The 22,721-nt window shown below is 43.2% G+C and overlaps 1 protein-coding gene across 2 annotated transcripts in view; it reads left to right on the top strand.

Moving 5' to 3' along the window:
* The window catches only part of PFAS (phosphoribosylformylglycinamidine synthase), a 546,904-nt gene that overhangs the window by 499,884 nt on the left and 24,299 nt on the right, over positions 1–22,721 (top strand). For both annotated transcript variants that reach the window (XM_069244293.1, XM_069244295.1), the window contains one exon: positions 1,412–1,622. In XM_069244293.1, coding sequence (XP_069100394.1) covers positions 1,412–1,622 — 211 coding nt within the window. The remainder of the gene's footprint in view (positions 1–1,411; positions 1,623–22,721) is intronic.

The raw sequence follows: 22,721 nt of genomic DNA, 5'->3' as shown, positions 1-22,721 counted from the left end.
TTGGTCCAATGATCTGCTGACCACAGGATCCACCGACGCAGGAGCAGCCCAGGTTAAGGTTGTTGAGTGTCCAGGAGGCCAGTCCCGTTGGTCCATCCAGTCTTCGAGACACTGATCCACCCCTGGAGGCTCCCTGCACCAGTACCCGGGGTACCAGAGCTTGTTAAAAGCACCAAGGCTTGTTTTTGTTTAGTCCAAACACCACAGCCAACAAAACTTACCTACACATCGAGGGACTTCAAGAGAGGCAAGCTCTATTGCAAAAGTCATCTTGCTAGGTTTCTTTTTCCTCTTCTGCATGTGCACCGAGAACTGGGAGAGGCTCAAACTCGCCAACCCACTGGTCAAAACAACTATGCATCCAAGCCCCCTAGCCTGAGTCCATTGAAACCACCAGTCGCTCTGTGGTCTGGAGACCCTCAAGAGCCAGGCCCCCGTTTGGTTTCTGCCAGCCTGGTCCCCCAGTCCCTATTTGCGGCCTTTCCTTACAGATACTTTCCCCCTTTACTTTAGCGTGTGTCGTTCTTGGCTACCACCGCTGAAAGCACCTCTGCACCCGTACACACCACAGCAGGTAAACTTGAACTATTGGTACTTTCCTGGATCTTGGGCCCCTACTTACCTTAAGTCCAGGAGAACTGTCCGGTAAGTCGTTTTCAAGTCCCCCAGTGCAGTGTATGTTTCTCCCATAGGATAACATTACTGCGTTCAAGGCTCCCGTCTCAAATCTGACAGCTGTATTTTCTCTGTTTCTGAAAATCGCTAACTTACAAAGTACTTACCTGATCCCAAATATTTTGGTGTCTAAATTGATATAAAAATCTGTATTATTTTTACAAATTGGTGTTGTATTTCCTTATTTAGTGTGTCTCATTTATTGTAATTTTATTTATATAGCGCTTACTACCCCTGACGAGGCGTTGAAGTGCTTTTCATAGAGTAGCACACTACTCTGGAACCCAAGAGGAATTAGTGATGGATTAGTATAGGGAAATATAAGTACAGTATTAGTATTATTATGAGCTAATTTGAGCAGTGGATATGTGAGTTTGTTAGTTGGATTGACTAGAGTAATGGACTCTGTGTACAACAAATGCCCAACACTCCCCTCTTATGAGCCTAAGGCTGCTTGACTCCAGTACCACAAATAAGAGTGTGCAGAGTCCAGGTACCCCCTTACTAGTGTACTGGGGCTTGCTTTAACAATCCCAAGGCAATGTCCCTGTTTCGCTACACTATGTAGAGAGCCAGCTTCCTACAATCAGCATCGGAGTATGCTTCCGGTGTATGAGGAACTAGACCACACACAAGGGCATTTAAATAGCACTGTTTATTTTTCAGCTTTATACTTTGTCCATAAGCAGTAATATATTCCTTATGATTAACCTATGTTCTCTTGCATTTTGTCCAGGTTAAAGTTTGTGTAAATGGTGAGAATGTGCTCTGTGAAGAGATGGCTTACCTCAGAGGGCTGTGGGAGTCTACGAGCTTTCAGCTGGAAAGGCTGCAGGCAAATCCAACCTGTGTATCACAGGAAGAGGCTGGACTGAGCACACGCAGTGGATCCAACTTCAAGCTGTCCTTCGAACCACCAAAAACGTCTCCTCTGCTTCAGGAAATAGGTAATTATGTCCTTTGCACCACACTTCTCGCAGAGCTCGTAAATGTTGGATGTTATAGCAATTTACAGAGGTTTTAAGTCACTTGGTGTTGACCAATATAGCCTTAGAACCCCTGTAGAGGGCTCTACCGGCCATTAAATGCCTGCTCCCGTGTTAACAAGGAAGAGGGCCTTTAATGGCCGGTAGAGCAGCTCTGCGGGTTCTAAGGCTATTAGAACATTCTGCCACTGGGGGGCAGAATGTTCTATTAAATAAAACAAATTCCTCACTCAGCCCGAGGGGATTAAAATCCCCTCGGGCTGAGTGAGGCTTTGTTCGCAGCTGTTGCTGTGAACAAAGAGAACATTGGAATGTTGGCTCGGGCTTTTACCAGCCAGTAAAAGCCCAGAGCACTCAATTGTCTGCAATGGAGATCCGAACATTCCAATGTTCTAATGAGTATTACAGCTGTGACAACAATACACTAGGTTCTGAGTCTTGCTGTTTAAGGGATTCTATTCCATCTTCATTTTACATTAGGTTTGTGGCCTGAGATCATTTTCTGCTGCAGTATTCTGATAGTTTTAGAGTCTTCTTGTGGTATTTGGGAAACGTTCATGTGGCATCTTCACTTACACTCTTTCTCTGAGCTGATGATGTGTATTTACATGATGTAATGTTCCATCCTAGAATGCATGTGTGTTTTAATTGATAGGAGTTCAGTTGATGGCCAGTGTTAGAGGGAAATCTGTTAATAAAATAAAACAAATCATTTTGACAAAATAAAGTAAGTTTAATCGATTTTCAGCTGGGAACAACAGGCAGTCTCACATAGAGGCCATGACTGAAGTTCAAAGTTCTGGTTCAAACACCAGTAGCATTTATACTGTAAAAACTACAAAAAACTGTGGTCAAGAGTTCAGCATTGATGTAAGCAACTACAAGCAGTACAGATAAGATAATGAGGTGCCTCTGGAAAGAAGCACTTGCACTTGTTGGCCTCATGGGTGGGTAAGTTACACTGACGTCATTCACCATATCTATCTTTCTGCACAACAAGAGATTATATGTTGCGTGCTGCTCATGGTAGCCCTGCCTTGCAAATACTTATCTGACCCTTGCACAGTTCCCCTTACCATGATATGAATGACTTGTGGTTTTTAGGACCCCTGTGCTAAGGAAGGATACACCCTTTTAACCACCCTGTTTGTGCTAAGTGAACATTTTGAAAGCAACAGTTGGTGCAGCTTTAAAGAAAAACTCTCATTCTAATGTGGCTTGGGCCTCTTGTGTGTTTCAGCACAGCTAACTTAACAATGCAGCATGTGTATAAGTTTCCTAAGTAATAAGTGTTTGTTTGTCCTAAATATGACCTGCCTTTTCTATTGAACCCACAGTCTGTCTTTTTTAACATGTCATGTATTAATCCTTTGACTACTTACATTGGTTTACAACTATCTCTAGCTTAAAATGTTTGTATTGGCATTTGGGAACTTATGTTTGTTTGTATGTGAGGTATTCCTATTCTTCCTACATCATTCCCCCCTCTAGTTGATTATTCAACTACTTTTCCTACCTTCCCATCTACTAATGAAACTAGGGGAATCACCATATACCCACTACTCTGTCCCTCCCAATTTAGCTGTCATCCTTTTGCAACATGCTATTATTACCTGAAAAATAAGACACATCAAAAGCAACAACACAATCAAAGGCAACAAGGCCTTGAACAACCCCGACATCCAGGACGGCACCCATTCGATCCAGCACTCGAACCACCCATCAGGGGCACCCCCCCTCATTGATTATTTTCTTTTGTAGATCATGCAATGTCTGAATGGCCTAAGTTAATGTCCCATTGTCCGCATCATTGGCCGGCACATAAAGATCCAATCTTCTTACACACCCCTCGTTCCATGGCCGTCATTAAATCAAACACATATCTGTGTTCCATTAACATCAGCCTCAGGGCTCTGAGTTGTTCCTTGATTGCGTTGAACCCATCTTCGGTTGCATTTATGGTCTTCATCCATTCAAAGCGTGTGATCTGCAGCCAGCGTGCAGTTGCTTTCACCTGAATAAATGGTAGGATGCTACCAGAAAAGATTTGGGCATCATTAAATAGTCTATGTTCCTGTGGAATGTCTTTCCACACTTCAGTACCAAAATGTTCAGCAGGTCTTTTTGTCCGGTAATGGTGAAGCAAGGTTGTTGAACGGCTCATGGGATGGTCTTGTAACTGAGAGATGTCCACACCTGGTATCACCAGGGAGGGGATGTGCAAAGTCCCTAGGGAGCAGAGGCCATTCCAGTTCGGGGGTAGTTGCATGTGGAGCCAGGCCCCACATCCAGTAGTGATCCATCAGGCTGGAGGTGCCGCCCTGCATATCAGCGTTGTAGGTGGTGATGTTGCAGTTGAGGTTACTCCCCACCTTCATTGTCCCATTCTCTCTGAAACAAAGAGAAAACGGTGTTAATTTCATTGCTATTCCAGGGTGTATGGTAGTCCCTGTCCATGTATATCTCTGTATGTTCGCATCCCATATTTCCTGACATTGGCCTTTTATCTTATTAAAGCTTAGTGGACCTTGTGTCTCGGTACCATTTATCATGGGCAAATACTGATCCTGTGATACTAAGAACTGGCCTGCCTGCGCAATCAGGGGGCAGGGGTTTAGCTCGTGCAGTAACAGGACTAACGTGAGTTGGCTGTAGCTGTGCTCTCATTCTGCATAAAAATAGGTGCAGGAGACAATGTGTAATGTTTGGGGATACCTCTTTAGGGAGATGCAATTTATCTACTCCAGCAGCATGGGGATGAGAGAGCATACATAACAACTGGTGTTGGACGTGGATGTGCCTATACTGTGCATATGCTGGTACCACACATTGTCAAACAAAGCAATGTGGAGAGGGTGATGGTCAGTATCATTATCAACCATTCTACGCATGCGTGTAATAGTTGATATAGGATCAAAAGAATTAAAATATCCAAGGGCTAAAAGCAGCAATATCAGTGCAACGAGGAGGAAATACAAACATAAAATACATAACTTAAAAGAAGAATTGTCTAAGATTGGAGCTTTAGAGGGAGGCTTTACTCCGGTTGCTTCTCCTGTTCTCCCCCCTATTTTTCCTGCTCGGTGTCCCAAGGGATGGATGGCACTGGGAAGGGTCCGTTACATTTGTAGTTATTCCATTGTCTTGCAAAATTGCTAAAGTTCCCAAAGGTAATGATGTTTGTTGATGCTTTACAGGAGATGCGTTGGCGCGCTTCTTGGCTGCACATCTAACCTGTTTAGAGAAGAACTTTGCAACTTTGGTTAGCTCAGACATGTATTCATTCATTTCAGTTTGTACAACTTCAGGTGCACTTTCAGTCTCCAACTTATGTCTGGTTGGTGGCACAAATGTGCTCATTGTTCTACCTGTCACTATTTGATGAGGAGTCAAATGGTGCTCTGATCCTGGGGTATTTCTCAAAGCAAAGAGGGCTAAAGGACTTGGCATTACAGTGAACACAGGGTCCTGCTTCAATCCACCTTGAGAATGGGCAGACTACAACTATAAGATAGCGATAATGATTGCATCTGTCAATCATGTCAATGTGCAGTTCCTTAAAGGGGCCTTGTGGGCGAGGTATTGTGGAAGCTATTACCTTAGAGGTGGGATTTGGTGAATACTGCTGCCACACTGTGCAGGTGTGTATGTACATTGTAATCATCTCATGTAAGTTAGGGACAAACCAATCCTACAGTATTTGGAGGGACATATTGTCTCTAGCAGTATATGAAGGAAGATGTAGCTGGTTTAGAGCTATCAGTAGCAATGCTTGTGGCATGACAGGCTTCCCTGCTGATATTTGTCTGTATATTAAATCTGTTCCTGTATGTGTGCATCCTCTGGTTTCCCACAACTGTTTCTCATGCTCTGGTGCATTTTCTTGTATCTTTCTTATATGCAGGTTGAGCTGTCTCTGTGTAATGTCTGGCTGCATTCAAAGGGCCTGAATGTGTTAATGTTTCACTAGCTAACAAAACTGTGGTATGTGTGTCACTAAGAGGGCGTGTTGCTGCATCTTTGGCTGCCCAATCAGCCAGGACATTTCCACAGGACACAAAATCCTGAGCATAATTGTGGGCTGCGCATTTACCTACTGCAACTGCATGTGGCAGTGTTAAAGCTTGTATCAAGTCCTCTAAAAGGGGGCGGTGCATGACAGGGCTTCCATCAGACTTGAGAAATCCCTGTCTATTCCACCACATAATGCTAGAATGCACTGTTGTAGTGAAATAGGCTGAATCAGACTATACTGTTATTGTTTCTCCTTCCCCTTGTTTGAGGGCTGCCACTAAAGCTACTAATTCAGCAGCCTGGGCTGAATATTGAGATGGCATAGTTATCTGTTGAGTTATCTGCAGTGTGTTTGAAGAGTTGTGCTACATCGCTCTGACCACTGCAGCACTTGTATGTCTTACCCCCTTATGTCCATTGATAAATTTGACAATGGCAATCTCCTCTCATGGATACAGGACCTAGTGGCCCCAGTGTCGATGAGAAAGGTGTACTCCTTGCCATTTATGGCTACCATCACAGTGGGTTCCTCGTCTGGCCTGTGGGTTACCGATAAGACTGGACACATGAGACTTCTCCTTGGGCACCTTAATTGGGCATATCCTCCCATGTAGTTTTGCTGGAATGGGTTTACTCCCCTGACAGTTACCCCTCCTTGTACGTTCTGGTGCTGCAAGGTGGGCTGCACTGTCTGCTGTGGCCCATACTGTATTTGGGGCACTGATTGCTGTAACTGCTGAGGCTGTATCTGTGGTTGAGCCTGCAGTTGTATTTGGGGCTGTGGGAGATATATCACTTGGGGACTCGTGGCAGATTGTGCTACAGTGCCACCAGACGGTACCATTTGTTGGCCATAATTTGCCCTTGTCTGGTTGCTAAGTTCATCTTCCTTTTAAAACCTACAGTCTCTATTGAAATCTCCTGTCATTTTGCAATAGTGGCATGTCTGTCCACTCTGGAATGTGTTTACTCTATTTCCCCCAAACCTTCCTCGCCCTCCTCTTCCATTATTCCTGTTATTGCTTCTCTGGGCATACTGGTAGGTTTGCATTGGGGTGCCTGAAGGAGGCATTCCCAGGGATACTGCAGCTAACTGGGTGGTGGCAGTGGCAATTCCTTCCTCTGTTTTCTTGGCTATTTCCTGCTGGACCAATGTAGCTGCTGCTTTCTCTATTTTATATTTCTCGCTCTTTTCCTTTTCTTGTGTCTTCTTACAAAAATGTATTGTGTGCTTGTATCTCTGTCCATGGTTTGGCCTCTAAGGCAACTATATTATCTAATTTATCCTGCACTTCAGCTGGCAGACGCTTTTTCACTATATTGAAAAATAGTATTGCATTCTGTCCAGTTACATCCCAACTCTCCACCACTTCCTGTGTCCATTTCTCCTTCATTCTGCTCAGGAATTGGACTGGGTCCTCATTTGGCTGCATTGTTTGTGCCATAAAGGACCCAATGTCTGGCCTGTCTGGATACATTTTCCTCAGTTGTTTCCAAACAATTCCCCTTACTCTATTAAAGGGTGCCCCATCACATTTTGGGTTAGTCAATGTCACATCCTTTACTCCTGCCTTTGTGAACAGTGTGTCTGTCTCATCTCCTATAAGGGAACTTAGTAAACTCTTAATGTCCCCTATTGCAAGAGTAATCCCTGCAGTATGTTTCTCCATAGCTGCTATCCATTTCCCAGCACGCTCGGCAAGTTGTGGCAACTGTTTTGGAAGATTTTCTTTGTCTATCTGGGGCCATGGTATATATTGAGGCGCCCCTGGGCCCTTGAATATCAAGGGCAGTTGTGACAGGACTATAGTCCTATTGCCAGAAGGGTGACGAGAGTCATACTTACAAGCATATTTCTGCCACACTCTTAGATGTTTCTGCATATAGGGATAATCCCAGTAAGGATCCCCTGTGCCCTAAAAAAAAAAAAAAACATTTCTGCATTAGCCATGTCTCAAGGTTCAAAGGAACCCTCTCGCGGCCATGGTGTCATCTGTGATGCCAATCCTTCTGTCCAACCTGCTAGGTTGTCAGTAAAAAGGACAACATTATACCAACTATTTTCATACTGAGCTACTATTTAATTGGCCGTCAAATTATTGCCAGGGCATACAGGGAATGCATGTGCCATGTCTTTCCTCAGTGTCATTTTTCCTGCCATATCAAATGTTCCCTTTATCTCATATGGGCATGCATGCGCCCCCATCAAATTCTAATCTCTGTAATTCTCTTGGCTTCTTTTGTAAAGTCTGTCCTGTCTTATTGTTTTCTTCTCCCTCAAAGGCATATTATGACTGTTCCTTGTTATGGTCCTCAAGAAGGGACATTCTTTTAACATGTTCAGTGATGTCATCTAATACCCCCTCTGATCCTTTGTAGGATTTTTCTAAATCCAGATCTTCCTCACCTAAGCTGCTATGTGTGGAGACTGTGTCCTCTAGTCCTTCTTGTTCAATTATTTGTAGCCTAGTGAGGGCTCTTGACTGCCTTGGGGGCCCTTCCTCCTTTTCCCAAGTCGCTCTTTGGTCAACCCGTCCATCTTCCTGCTCTATGACCCACTTGCCTACACTATTCTCTTCTGCTCCTGAGTGCATGAACCTCCAGCACTCTGTGGGAGGACTTTCTGGTGTAAAAGCGAACCTTCTTGTCTCATTTTTAATATTGGTTCTCGGTTTTTTCAAAACACCTTCCTTTTTTCTAGCCCCATCCATTCTATGTGCCTCTCATGATCCCTCATTTAGGTATACCTTCATTCTTACTAGTGGGGGACATCTCGTCCTCCAAATGAAGTGTAAATGTGGCATCTACTGTCCCTATGTATTTAGTACTGTCCCAACCTGACATTTCCCGTGGTGTACTGGCCATTTGAGGACATAGAGATGGGTGAACTTATTCTCTATGTTTAGAAAAAGATTCTAATGGTGGGCTATACTCTGGGTCTGTATATCCCACAGCTGGGGGATGTGAAGAGGTGGGTAGTGAGTGTGGGGCACCAGGTTGCAATGTATACATGCCCTGTACCTTAGCACTGCCTAACCTTAATTGCACATCTTGATGGGGGGTGGAGGAGCCGAAGGGAGGGTCTGAGGCTTTGTATTTGACTCATTCATATTTGTTTCACAAGAGACCCTCCATAGGTCTAGTGTGATCTTTCTTTTCTCTAGTTTTTTTCCCTTGGATTTACTCTGTAGGGAGGTGGCCATGTGTTATATTGTTGTATTATCAAATGTGCCCTCTGTGAGGCCACGCATGTGCAAGTTTTAATGTTGCTTTGTTCCATTCCTTACAGTATTTTCCTATCCTGTCCCGGTCTCCTGAGAACACTTTAACCATGTGTTCTAAAGGAGACCCCATGTCTGTTTAGTGAACTTAATCTTTTGTACTATATGTTTTACACTCTAAATGGACTTCTATTTACTTCCTAGGGTATTTCCAGACTTCATATAAACTATTATTAGGCTGTGAAGGTGAACATTATATATATATATATATATATATATCCCTAATCTCTAAAATACTTTGTTCATTTATATATATATATTGGGTTGGTGCTTTAATGTGTGGCCCAAGTGGTTTGTTTGCCTGACACAACAAACAATAATGTTTTTGTGATCTGTATACATGTTTATAAATTACTCATATCCTAAATTCCACACTGGGAGGTCCCTAAGAAATGCATACAGTAGGAGGTCTAATACTAAATATGAGTCTGTTATTATTGCAGGGAATTCACGTGACTGTTGCCCATGGTTCCACTGAAAAATTGCAGCATCTTCAATATATTCACTTTCTGGCCACAAGGTGGCTCCTGTGTCACACATGAAAAAATTACACCAAAATTTATTTATTTTTAGAGGCCTTCAAATGAGTGCCTTACTCTTGGAAAGACAACTGCAACAGGTTTTGTAGATGTCAAAATAAACTCTTTTATTCTAATTATGTGAAGATCCTGTTCACATCTATCTGAAAGGTAGTTAAATATATTTGTATGTATAGTAGCTGATAATTCTCCTTCTATTTGTATACCTTCAGTATATGTGTGTATGTCCCAGTCTATACTATTTGATAATCCATCTAGCCTCCAATCTTGAGGCTCTATAGTTTCATAATGGGGATATTAGTAGTGTCAATATTTGTTATGGGGTTCATGAGTCTACTACACTACTTTTAACTTGGAGGATAATGTCCTTGTATTAGTTCTTTGAATAATAATTTATAGTTGTCTAACAGCCATTTCTCTTATGTCAATGTAGGTTGTTTTAATGCCTAGAGGTGATATACTATAAATACCTAGGCATTCATAAACTTCTTTCTTAAAAAATGATTCTATGGTATTGATATTGCTAATCTACTAAGGTCAGTTCTGCTGCAGAGGGCGACAGCCTGACCGTTATAAAAATGAATAATTAATTCAGGGATGTGGAATTAATTAGTTGATTTTTTTGGGACCTGCCCACTCAGTCAATTACTTTACTTTTGAGTATTCTGTTATAACTTAACCTTCATAAGAATAGGAGGTCTGATACTTATTCCTAAATTATACAGTAAATAACAAACTTATATATTGACATTATTATGTGGCCACATTTCTGTCTATACATGCATATACATACTCAGTACATTTTAATATACATACACAGTAATTCTTAATTTCATACTAGGGCAAACCAAATACTACTGGTCACTTCCCTCCGGATTCATAGAGGGGACAACTTTTCACTACTTTCAACTAAAAAATGGTGACTTCCAGAGTTAAGATCTGGGTTAGGTTGACATGAGTGTTCTTTAAAACATACACTGATTGCTCAGCTCCTAAGCCCAACACTGCTCCTGACCACTTTTGACTTACTTAGTCAAGCTCCCTGTATCTTCCGGACTTACCACCGGGATCTCTTAATATCATCTCAATTCATACACAATCTTGCATGCAAACACAAAAATTACATACATTACAGTGTCAAAATTGTAAATGTCTTTATAAAATAAAAGGAACAGACCTCGTACATTGTCCACCTCACTACCATCAACTGAGGTCCCATCTGTCCCCATTAAATCAGAGATTTTTACTTAAATGTAGGCATCTCCCTTACCTCTTTAAAATGTGCACAAATCACCTCGTGGAGACAGGCAGGGCCCCCAGTCCAGCAGTTGGTGAGATCAAAGTAGAGCTCCTGGCTGGCTCGCCAATATGTTAGAGGGAAATCTGTTAATAAAATAAAACAAATCATTTTGACAAAATATTGTACATTTAATCGATTTTCAGCTGGGAACAACAGGCAGTCTCACATAGGGGCCATGACTGAAGTTCAAAGTTCTGGTTCAAACACCAGTAGCATTTATACTGTAAAAAACACAAAAAAATGTGGTCAAGAGTTCAGCATTGACGTAAGCAACTACAGCAGGACAGACAAGATAATGAGGTGCCTCTGGAAAGAAGCACTTGCACTTGTTGGCCTCATGGGTGGGTAAGTTACACTGACGTCATTCACCATTTCTATCTTTCTGCACAACAAGAGATCATATGTTGCGTGCTGCTCATAGTATCCCTGCCTTGCAAATACTTATCTGACCCTTGCACAGTTCCCCTTACCACGATATGAATGACTTGTGGTTTTTAGGACCTCTGTGCTAAGGAAGGATACACCCTTTTATTCCACCCTGTTTGTGCTAAGTGAACATTTTGAAAGCAACAGTTGGTGCAGCTTTAAAGAAAAACTCTCATTCTAAAGTGGCTTGGGCCTCTTGTGTGTTTCAGCACAGCTAACTTAACAATGCAGCATGTGTACAAGTTTCCTAAGTAATAAGTGTTTGTTTGTCCTAAATATGACCTGCCTTTTCTATTGAACCCACAGTCTGTCTTTTTTAACATGTCATGTATTAAGCCTTTGACTACTTACATTGGTTTACAACTATCTCTAGCTTAAAATGTTTGTATTGGGATTTGGGAACTTATGTTTGTTTGTATGTGATGTATTCCTATTCTTCCTACATCACCAGCTCCTGGGCCCCTTTGTATCTTGTATTCTGAGATCGTGATATCATCAAGGAGCCTTGGACACTGTAGTGTCGCGCCAGTGACTTCACTGGTCGCGTCCACTACCGTAAGTGGTTATGGAGTGAGGGGTGTTTTGGTTACACCCCTGTAATGTTTTTTGGGTTAGTGTGACCCCGTGGTCACATGGTAACTTCATACATAGGGTGTGGCCGACAGGTGTGGTCAGTGGCGGTTAAACCAGAGAAGTACACCTGTCGTGCAGAGCTCCTTAAAACTGTACTTCAGTGTGTGCCATTTATTTGGTACTAGGCGTCTACGCTAAAATCAAGACACTACGAATTTGGCGACGAGTTTGTGAGATACTGTGCATCATATGTATGGATTTTCTACCCTACTTATACTTTTCATGGTTATTTAACCTGTGTTGTTTTTCATGGCCCCTAATTGCTATCGTTATTAATTCTGTGTATCTGGCTATACTCTCTCAGGAGCGATTCAAAAGTGTCTGGATAAGTGCAGCTGATGGAACCATTTTGGCTTGTTTACTTTAAGATTAGTGCTTCAACTGTCTCTTCGCACAGACGTGCGTTTTGCGCATTATATATGACAGGAGAGAGAAGTCAAGCTCTTTTCAGATGCACACCGGGCGTGCTTAAAACTTGTCTACCAAAGGTAAATCATAAAGGAGAAATAAATAACGCGCCGAAGCAGCAGTCTCATGTCCATGACTCGTACTGAGGATGTGTGCCCATAGTCACGCTTGACGGGATACCTAGTGATCTTACCAGCATGGGCGAAGCTGGTGGGGGAGGGTGTGTTTGGGGTGTTACACCCTGCTAATAAATGTATTTTGTGATAGTTCGGTATAGGTGCTTTCAGTCGGGTATGGTGAGGTGTCTTGGATTTTCCCAGGAATCTTTACACACAAAGACACACACACACAGGGCCTTTCTGTTTGGAAAGACTTAAAAAAAAAATATTAGTTATATCCAAAAATAATGTTTTTTTTCTCTCACTTAATACCCCTACCCATTCCACATTACTTTCCCTTTTCACTGCTCCTTGGGCACCTTTCATGTACCCTGCTTCTTGTACAATGTATTTTAAATTTATATGCCACCATGATTGTTGGGAAATCTGAAGTTCACCCATCTCACCCCACCCAATCTTACCAACCAAACTACGCCCCTGCCAGCATTCTGTCAAATCGCCCTGCCTCATCATGTCTGTTTCTGTCTCTTGACGTTAATCAAACACAAGTGAAACATAAAGGTAACTTCTTCTTGTGGATTCAAACTGTAAGGAAATGCCTCCTTGGCATGGTTACCCCCTGACTTTTTGCCTTTGCTGATGCTAAGTTTTGATTTGAAAGTGTGCTGAGGCCTGCTAACCAGGCCCCAGCACCAGTGTTCTTTCCCTAACCTGTACTTTTGTTTACACAATTGGCACACCCTGGCATCCAGATAAGACCCTTGTAACTGGTACCCCTGGTACCAAGGGCCCTGATGCCAGGGAAGGTCTCTAAGGGATGCCACCCTGGGGACCCCTCACTCAGCACAGACACACTGCTTGCCAGCTTGTGTGTGCTGGTGAGGACAAAACGAGTAAGTCGACATGGCACTCCCCTCAGGGTGCCATGCCAACCTCACACTGCCTATGCAGTATAGATAAGTCACCCCTCTAGCAGGCCTTTCAGCCCTAAGGCAGGGTGCACTGTACCATAGGTGAGGGCACCAGTGCATGAGCACTGTGCCCCTACAGTGTCTAAGCCAAACCTTAGACATTGTAAGTGCAGGGTAGCCATAAGAGTATATGGTCTGGGAGTCTGTCAAACACGAACTCCACAGCACCATAATGGCTACACTGAAAACTGGAAAGTTTGGTATCAAACTTCTCAGCTCAATAAATGCACACTGATGCCAGTGTACATTTTCTTGTAAAATACACCCCAGAGGGCATCTTAGAGGTGCCCCCTGAAACCTTAACCAACTACCCGTGTAGGCTGACTGGTTTTAGCAGCCTGCCACACTCGAGACATGTTGCTGACCACATGGGGAGAGTGCCTTTGTCACTCTGTGCCTGCACTGGGTGGAGATGCTTATTACCTCCCCCTTGCAGGAGCTGTAACACCTGGCGGTGAGCCTCAAAGGCTCACCCCCTTTGTTCCAGCACCACAGGGCATTCCAGCTAGTGGAGTTGCCTGCCCCCTGCGGCCACGGCCCCACTTTTGGCGGCAAGGCCGAAGGAGATAATGAGAAAAACAAGGAGGAGTCACTGGCCAGTCAGGACAGCCCCTAAGGCAACCTGAGCTGAAGTGACTGACTTTTAGGAATCCTCCATCTTGCAGATGGAGGATCCCCCCAATAGGGATAGGAATGTGACCCCCCTCCCCTTGGGAGGAGGCACAAAGAGGGTGTAGCCACCCTCAGGGCTAGTAGCCATTGGCTACTGCCCTCCCTGACCTAAACACACTCCTAAATTCTGTATTTAGGGGCTCCCCTGAACCTAGGGACTCAGATTCCTGCAACCTAAGAAGAAGAGGACTGCTAAGCTGAAAAACCCTGCAGAGAAGACGGAGACACCAACTGCTTTGGCCCCAGCTCTACCGGCCTGTCTCCCTCCCTTCTAAAGACACTGCTCCAGCGACGCTTTCCCCAGGACCAGCGACCTCTGAATCCTCAGAGGACTGCCATGCTCTAGAAGGACCAAGAAACTCCAGAGAACAGCGGCCCTGTTCAACAAAGGCTACAACTTTGTTTCCAAAGAAGCAACTTCAAGACAACTGCGTTTCCCGCCGGAAGCGTGAGACTTGCTACTCTGCACCCGACGCCCCCGGCTCGACTTGTGGAGAAACAACACTTCAGGGAGGACTCCCCGGAGACTCCGAGACTGTGAGTAACCAGAGTTGCCCCCCCCCCCGAACCCCCACAGCGACGCCTGCAGAGGGAATCCCGAGGCTCCCCCTGACCGCGACTATCTGATTCTCAGATCCCGATGCCTGGAAAAGACCCTGCACCCGCAGCCCCCAGGACCTGAAGGATGGGAACTCCAGTGCAGGAGTGACCCCCAGGAGGCCCTCTCCCTTGCCCAGGTGGTGGCTACCCCGAGGAGCCTCCCCCTTGCCTGCCTGCATCGCTGAAGAGACCCCTTGGTCTCCCATTGATTCCAATTGAAAACCCGACGTGTGTTTGCACACTGCACCCGGCCGCCCCCGTGCTGCTGAGGGTGTACTTTCTGTGCTAACTTTTATCCCCCCCGGTGCCCTACAAAACCCCCCTGGTCTGCCCTCCAAAGACGCGGGTACTTACCTGCTGGCAGACTGGAACCGGGGCACCCCCTTCTCCATTGAAGCCTATGCGTTTTGGGCACCACTTTGAACTCTGCACCTGACCGGCCCTGAGCTGCTGGTGTGGGAACTTTGGGGTTGCTCTGAACCCCCAACGGTAGGCTACCTTGGACCCAAACTTGAGCCCCGTAGGTGGTTTACTTACCTACAAAAACTAACAAATACTTACCTCCCCCAGGAACTGTTGAAAATTGCACTGTCTAGTTTTAAAATAGCTATATGTGTTTTATTTGAAAAGTATATATGCTATTGTGATTATTCAAAGTTCCTAAGGTACTTACCTGCAATACCTTTCATTTGAGATATTACATGTAAAATTTGAACCTGTGGTTCTTAAAATAAACTAAGAAAATATATTTTTCTAAACAAAAACCTATTGGCCTGGAATTGTCTCTGAGTGTGTGTGCCTCATTTATTGCCTGTGTGCGTACAACAAATGCTTAACACTACTCCTTTGATAAGCCTACTGCTCGACGACACTACCACAAAATAGAGCATTAGTATTCTCTTCTTGCCACTATCTTACCTCTAAGGGGAACCCTTGGACTCTTTCAAAGTAAGGAATAGTATGCACAGAGTGCATACAGAGCCAACTTCCTACACAAACATAAAAGGAAGTACAACTGAGCCACCTTGTGGATTATCCTGGAACTGCTCGTTCACAAGGATTGGCACGTTATTTTACACCAATCTGCACAACGCTATAACTGTATTTAGCTCTCATTTCCACGCAACGATGGATACACTCACAGTAGTGAAGTACAGTTGTGTTATACTTTGTGCATGTTTTTAGTGATGTGCACACTTTTAGTAGACACAGTAACTTGTGTGGTAACATCAAAGGGCAAAACTTTCAAGTAGCCTTTTATTTTTATGTATATACATTCTCTCCATTCAGTTTCGTGTGTGCTAATATCATTACTTGCCATTATCCTATTTTTGCAGTTTGTTATTCATTTACACACTTCTTACTGTGTGCTTTTTATTTATACGATTCAGTCGTCATGTAGTTAGTGTCAGCGCATCTGACGTCAATAAGTAAACTTACAAGGGGACGCGAATAGGTCGATGAACCCTTTGACTCTCAATTAAGATGTTATTACCATGGCTCCAGCTCATAATCAGTAGTCAATACACAATCGTCAATCATTAGCAGTCAATAACATCAATAATCAATGGAGTCAGTAATTGTCACACATCACGACCTTTCAGCCATGAATAACCACACCTTTTAGTAAAAGTTAGAGTATTTATTTCCCTGTTTTAACAATACTAAGGTCATATACATTAATCTCAAGATCAGATGAAACACATACAGAAACAGTACTGGCTGTCCAAAGCAGTGGAAGAAACGTAATCTAATCAAAGCTTGAACTAGAACACATTCTAAGGTTATGATGCAAATCAATAGAATGTATGTCAGAACAATGCATGCTGGAACAACGCATGCCTGAACAACAAGGTCGGAACTACGACCACGTTGTTACCACTAATGCCTTTACCACGCATGCCTTAACAAAGATTTTTTGTTGTAAAGGCATTCCTGGTAAAGGCATTAGTGATAGGCATGCATGGTTCCAGCATGCGTCCTTTACCCCCCCACCCCTAAAAATTACAGCGACCCCCCCCAACCCTCCCCTCAAACCACACCAACCCCCCCACCCTTGCCCCTAAAACTACCCCAACCCCCACCTCGTCCCTAAAATTACTACGACCCCACCCTTCCCCTAAAACCTAAAACAACCCCAACCCCATCCCTGAAACCTAAAGTACCCCAACCCCACCCCTAAAACTACCCCGAGCCCCACATCCTGCCCCTAAAACCTAACCCCCTAACTTCCCACCCCACCCCTAAAATTATCCGACCCACCCCTAAAACCACCCCAACCCCCACCCCATCCCTAAAACCTAAACTACCCCAACCCTAAAGCCACCCCACCCCCAAAACTACCCGAGCCCCCCACCCCACCCCTAAAACCTAAACCCCCAACCCTTCCACCCCACCCCTAAAATTACCCAACCCACCCCTAAAACCACTTCAACCCCCACCCCTAAAACAACCCCAACCCCCATCCCATCCCTAAAACCTAAACTACCCCAAACCAACCCCTAAAAACACCCCGCCCCTAAGACTACCCCGAGCCCCCACCCCTAAAACCTTAAAACCCCGCCCCTAAAATTACCCGACCCACCAACCCACCCCTAAAACCTAAAACCACCCCAAACCCCACCCCTAAAATTACCGCAACTCCTCACCCACCCCTAAAACCTAAACCACCCCAATCCCCCACCCCACTCCTAAAAACCTAAACCACCCTGACCCCCAAACACCAAATACAAAAAATACCTGACCCCCACCCCACCCCTAAAACTGAAATTACCCCTCCCTAAATCGCTGACCCCACCACCCTTAAAACTAAAAATACCTCGACCCCCCCCCCCCCCACCCTGCCCCTAAAACTAAAAATACCTCTCCCCTTCCTCGCCCCTAAACCTCCCCTCCCCTAAAACTGAAAATACCTCGACCCCCCCCACCCGCCCCTAAAACCCCAACCCTCCCACCTCCACCCCTAAAACTAAAAATACCCCAGCCCCTAAAACAGCCCCACTTACCTGACTCATTGCGTTGTCCTCCTCAGCCGACTCCCTTCTGTGCCTTAACCACGCATGTGCGTGGTTCAGCACATGCATGGTTAAGGCACAAAACAACAAAGTCGTGGCTAACAAAAGCGTTGTTCCGCTTTCGTTTTCCACGACTTCGTTGTTACGGAGTCGTGACTCAGGGCGTTTCCCAAATAAATAACAAAGTCAACTGTGTTAAAGTTATCACGTATGTATAGTTTAGCAGAGTACATCGAGCATTAATCCCTTTTAGTCTTATTTCTTTTGTGAGGATCCTGATCTAACACCAGATTAGGATCAGCATGTTGGGCTTCATACAAAACAATTTAGTAACACCAATTTGGAAACCCCTAACTATGGCTCTATCAAAACCGTGCAATTGGTACCTAGAAAGAAAAAGCAAATATGCATAATAATCACAGTTTAGGCTATACCTATCCTCAGTATGAATTAGCAAAGCAGAATCAGTCTTCGTCCTCAGGATATCAGTCGATCAGCAGGGCATCAGAATTCAGCGTTAGAGTTCAGTGAAGGCAAAGTCATTAAGCATTAAAGTTAAGCACGTCTCTTTGTCAAGACATAATAGGGGCAATAGTAAGGGCAGAAAGTCTTTTTGACTAGCTAGAAAATGGGCAAAGGGATGTCTTCTCTCTGTGTAGTGTTGTTAAGTTGAAGTCACCAAAACGATCTCCCAAATCGCTTTTGGTCAGTTAATCGTGTGTTCGCACTTCGTCAAATAAAACTAAAATCCCAAATCTATGAATTCTAACATTTCTCCATTCACATGTCTCTGACTGGTTTCTCCTTTGACGTCTTCATCATCCGACTTGTCAGGTAACAATATTGTTGAAGCTTAAACTCCAGTCAGTGTCTTCATTGTTCTTCTCCTGGGAAAGGCAGTCTCACACATTAAATACAAAATGTTACATTATCACGAACATCATCTTCTAGCACTCAGTTCTCATGAGAAGCTTCAGTTATGAGCACATTTAAACAATACCACAGTTTAACTCACTGGGTCAGCCTTTTATTAAACGCTAAGAAATACAGCTTTTGCATGAGGCCTGGTAAGTAGGCCTAGACACTTGCTAAGTTAAGGCCTACAATTAATAGAGCTAATGCTTATTGCATAACCCTCAATAAGGCATACTACTACATTAGTCAAACATATGTTCAACATTTCATATTATTAAATCATTGATTAGTACACTTTGTTAACATTGGAGGCCATTTTTTGTGATCACATTTTCAAATGCATGCATTATTTTTTACGTTATTTTATTTTCTACATGAACGTATTATTCAAAATACATGAACACTCATTAATCATTTTTATTAGAACACCTGCGCTAGCATAAGCTACCAGCACCTTTCTTTCAAGAACCAGGGGAGCATCCACTTAATTGGTGTAATTGGTTTTGATCTCTTAATTTGTATCTAGGAACAATTGATGGTCAAAAATTCAAATCTGATAGAAAAAGAAACATATTTTATTATTACTTAGGTATGGAGGGCCAAAATGTTTTTGACCATTTACCAGAATGCACTATGGCACAAGATGAGGAACTGGATGATTATCAAGTAAGTGTAAAACAATTGGAGACTCACTTTGAAGGCAAATTAAACTTAATGGTGCATCAACATAAATTATTTACTAGGGTACAAAGTCCACACAATCTATTGACTCATACATTACAGCTTTGAAAGTGTTAGCAACTTATTGTGAGTTTGAAAATGTCACTTCCTAATTGATACATGATCAACTGGTTTCTAGATGTTATTAAAAAAAAAAAAAAAATACAGATGAGATTACTTACCTGCAAAAACCCTACACTTGATTAAGCGATTGACATTGCTAAGAACATAGAGAGCTCTGAAAACAATGCCAAACAACTTGAGACACCGCATAAATTCTCATAAGTAGCTAAGGTTATGGCTGTGAAAACAAATCACAAAGCTACTAATCAAAACAAACCAATCGCATGAGCACTTTTGAAGAACAATTGTTTTAGATGCCTTTCCAATTTCCACATGTCCAACTTTAAAGGGTGCCCTGCTCTCGAACAAGAGTGTTGGAGATGTGGTTAAGTTGTTCATTTTGGGAAAGTATGAAAAGGCAGCAAACAGGTTAGTGTAAACAGAGTGAGTGACCAAGAAGCTTGGTGAATTGGAGCACCTAAGTGATAAGTTGAGTGAGTTTACATTATCAGTTGAAGTAGTAGAGGAGGGCAGTGTGCAAAACAGTAAACCTCACGCAGGTCCTGACATTTTAGTTACTATTGACAGAATTGACTTAGTTATTGGTTGATTCAGGACTAAGGATAACTATTATTTCCATTGATAAGTATAAAACGTTTTGGATGGATAAGATGCTTTTGGCATCTGATGTTGTCACCAAAGCCTTTGAGTGCAGTGAAACAGACCTCCTAGGTTACTCTTGGTCTGATAGTAAGTTAAAAGAAAAGCACATTAAGTGCAAGGCCTATGTTCCCTACAAAGGCATGTGTTACGATGGTGACACCAAGCGAATTTTAGAATTATAATTAGACCAGGCACTACGCATCCTGTATTCATTAGCACATGTTTGTTCTGACATTCCAGGATTACAGAAATCTTTTGCAACAAAATAGGAAAGATTAAAATGTTCACTCACACTATTGAGGTGGCGGAAGGGTGCATTTCAGTAAGTGGCAGGCTTTGTTATGTATCATATAGCGTTAGAGATGAGCTATTGAAAATCATACCAGACATAAATTATGATGGCATAATTGAACCAGTGGATGCTACTACTTGGGCATCCCCTGTTGTGTTGACAACAATCAGGAAAGTTACGTCTCTGCATTGGTCAGGCGGGGGTGGGGGGTTAATAACGCTATGTGGGTTGAAAACTTCCTATTACCTCTCATAGAAGATTTGATTACCACTGTACAACAAGCCAAATGGTTTTCTAAGTTCAATTTGTGTACAGTGTTATCAGGTGGAATTAAATGAGATTCATGGCATCTCACTACGTTTGTCACACCTGATGGTACTTTCCAGTTTTTCTGCATGCCATTTAGTTTAGCCTCAGCAGCTTCTGTCTTTCAGAGGGGTATGTCATAAGTTATAAAGGGTATAACTAACGTAGTTTTTCAAAACAATATTTTTGTGTTTTAAAAAACAAAGTCTGAGCATGAAGAAATTTCGAGCAAGGTGCTAACAGTGTTGCAAGATAATGGAATTACTCTAAGAGGAAAGAAGTTCAACTTTTGTGTTAATGAAGTTGAGTACATGTGTTTTCTAAAGAAGAGGTTAAACCTAAACCTCGCTTGGTGGATGCTATTGTGAGAGCTCCATGACCTGAAGACCGAGGCCATCTGCAGTCATTCTTGGGGCTATGTAAATTTTATTCAAAATTAATCAATAACTTTTCTGACTTAACTGAGTATTATAAGAATCTACTGAAGAACAACAGTGAGTTTATTTGGCACTTCTGTATGCCAAGACAATTTTGACATGATTAAACAGAGTATATTGAATTCAGCTCCTGCAATACAACCCTATGTAGGAGGCTGTGACCCCATTGAAACTGAATGCAATGGTGTATGGCATTGGCACTGTACTTTCTCAGTTGGATGGTGTTAAAGAAGTTACAATTGGATTTTCTTCCAGAAGGCTAAAGGAAGTAGAAACACACAAGCAACTCGGATAAAGAAGGATCATGCATTTGTGTGGGGAGTGGAAAAGTCTTATTTAGGGTGACAAAAGCTTTGCTTGAAAACAGACCATAAATCTTAAGTGGATAATCTCTCTGGTGATTAAATTAAGAAATCTTCTGCTAGATTAGCAAAACAATCTTCTAGAATTTATTTTTTTATATTGCAGGGGCTAAGAACTTCAAAGCTGACTTTTTTATTTCTACCTGTAGTTGATGATGATGGTCAAAAGGATCTTGTTGAAAATGAAATTGAAGAATGCATTGTTGCTGTGGTTGAAGATAAAACAATTTGGGGTGACATGGGTGATTGGTTCATCCAGTTGAAATCTGATCCAGTTTTGAAGGATGTGTTGAGCTTTGTTTTTTCAGGTTGGCCAAAAGAAAATTTACTGAGCCGTGAGCTTCAGCAGTTCAAAATTTCAGATGAAATTTCCCTTGAAAGTGGTTTGTTAGTGAGAGGAAATAAGTTGATCCCTCCTTCTGAGTTAAGATGGAAGATTTTAGAAGTAGCCTATGCAGGGCATTTCGGCCTGACTGCCACTAATCGTAGAGTAAGAAATAACTTTTAGTGGCCTGGTCTAGATTGACATGTTAAGGTTCTCATTCACAGTTTTGTGCAATGCAAAATGAACGATAAACACTTACGGCCCCATTACAACATTGGTGGTCCCACTGTGGGACTGACAAAGCGAGGAGGAAGCTCCTCTCATACAGGCTGGTCTGACTGGCAGAAGCAGTGCTACAGTATTGGTCTCGGCTCTCTTCAGTGAGACAAGGCCAATACCATAGCAAAACAGCACCCTCTGAATGCACACTGTCTGCAAAGCAGTGCGCATTCTGAGGGTGCTGGGCAGTGGGGCCCCTGCACTGCCCCCCTGTGACTCCCAGCACTGGCTTTCCTCTAGCCTTTCCATGTCATTGAAACCGCCATGGAGAGGCTGGCAGAAAGTGGAGTTGTGGTATGCACGGTAGCGCTGAGTTCACCACTGCCATGGCTGACCTCGAATCCAACTGCCGTCAGCCTGTCGGAAACCATGTTCCTGGCGGTGACGGTGGTCTTTCAGCGGTCCGACTGCTGTGGTAGTGATGTGGCGGTCAGACTGCCTGGAGTGCGGCAGTCCAACCACCACAGCAAGGCTGGAAGTCTCAAGACTGCCAGCCTCTTAATTAGACCCTTTATTACATCCACACCAATAGCGAGACATGTGGAATATCCTGACAAAGTTTGGCAGAGTAGGTGTTTATTTCTTAGGTCCATTTCATGCATTACCCAAAAGCATCAGATAACTTATTGTATTAAATGACCACCGGTCAAAGTGGGTGTTTCAACCTACCACAATTGTTATCATTTTTTTTTTTTTATAGAAATATTTTTTTAACCAGAAA

Source organism: Pleurodeles waltl, chromosome 7 (genome assembly GCF_031143425.1).
Source record: "Pleurodeles waltl isolate 20211129_DDA chromosome 7, aPleWal1.hap1.20221129, whole genome shotgun sequence".
Lineage (NCBI taxonomy): Eukaryota > Metazoa > Chordata > Amphibia > Caudata > Salamandridae > Pleurodeles > Pleurodeles waltl.
The sequence above is the reverse complement of the archived record's forward strand: the minus strand, read 5'-3'. Positions and strand labels throughout refer to the sequence as shown.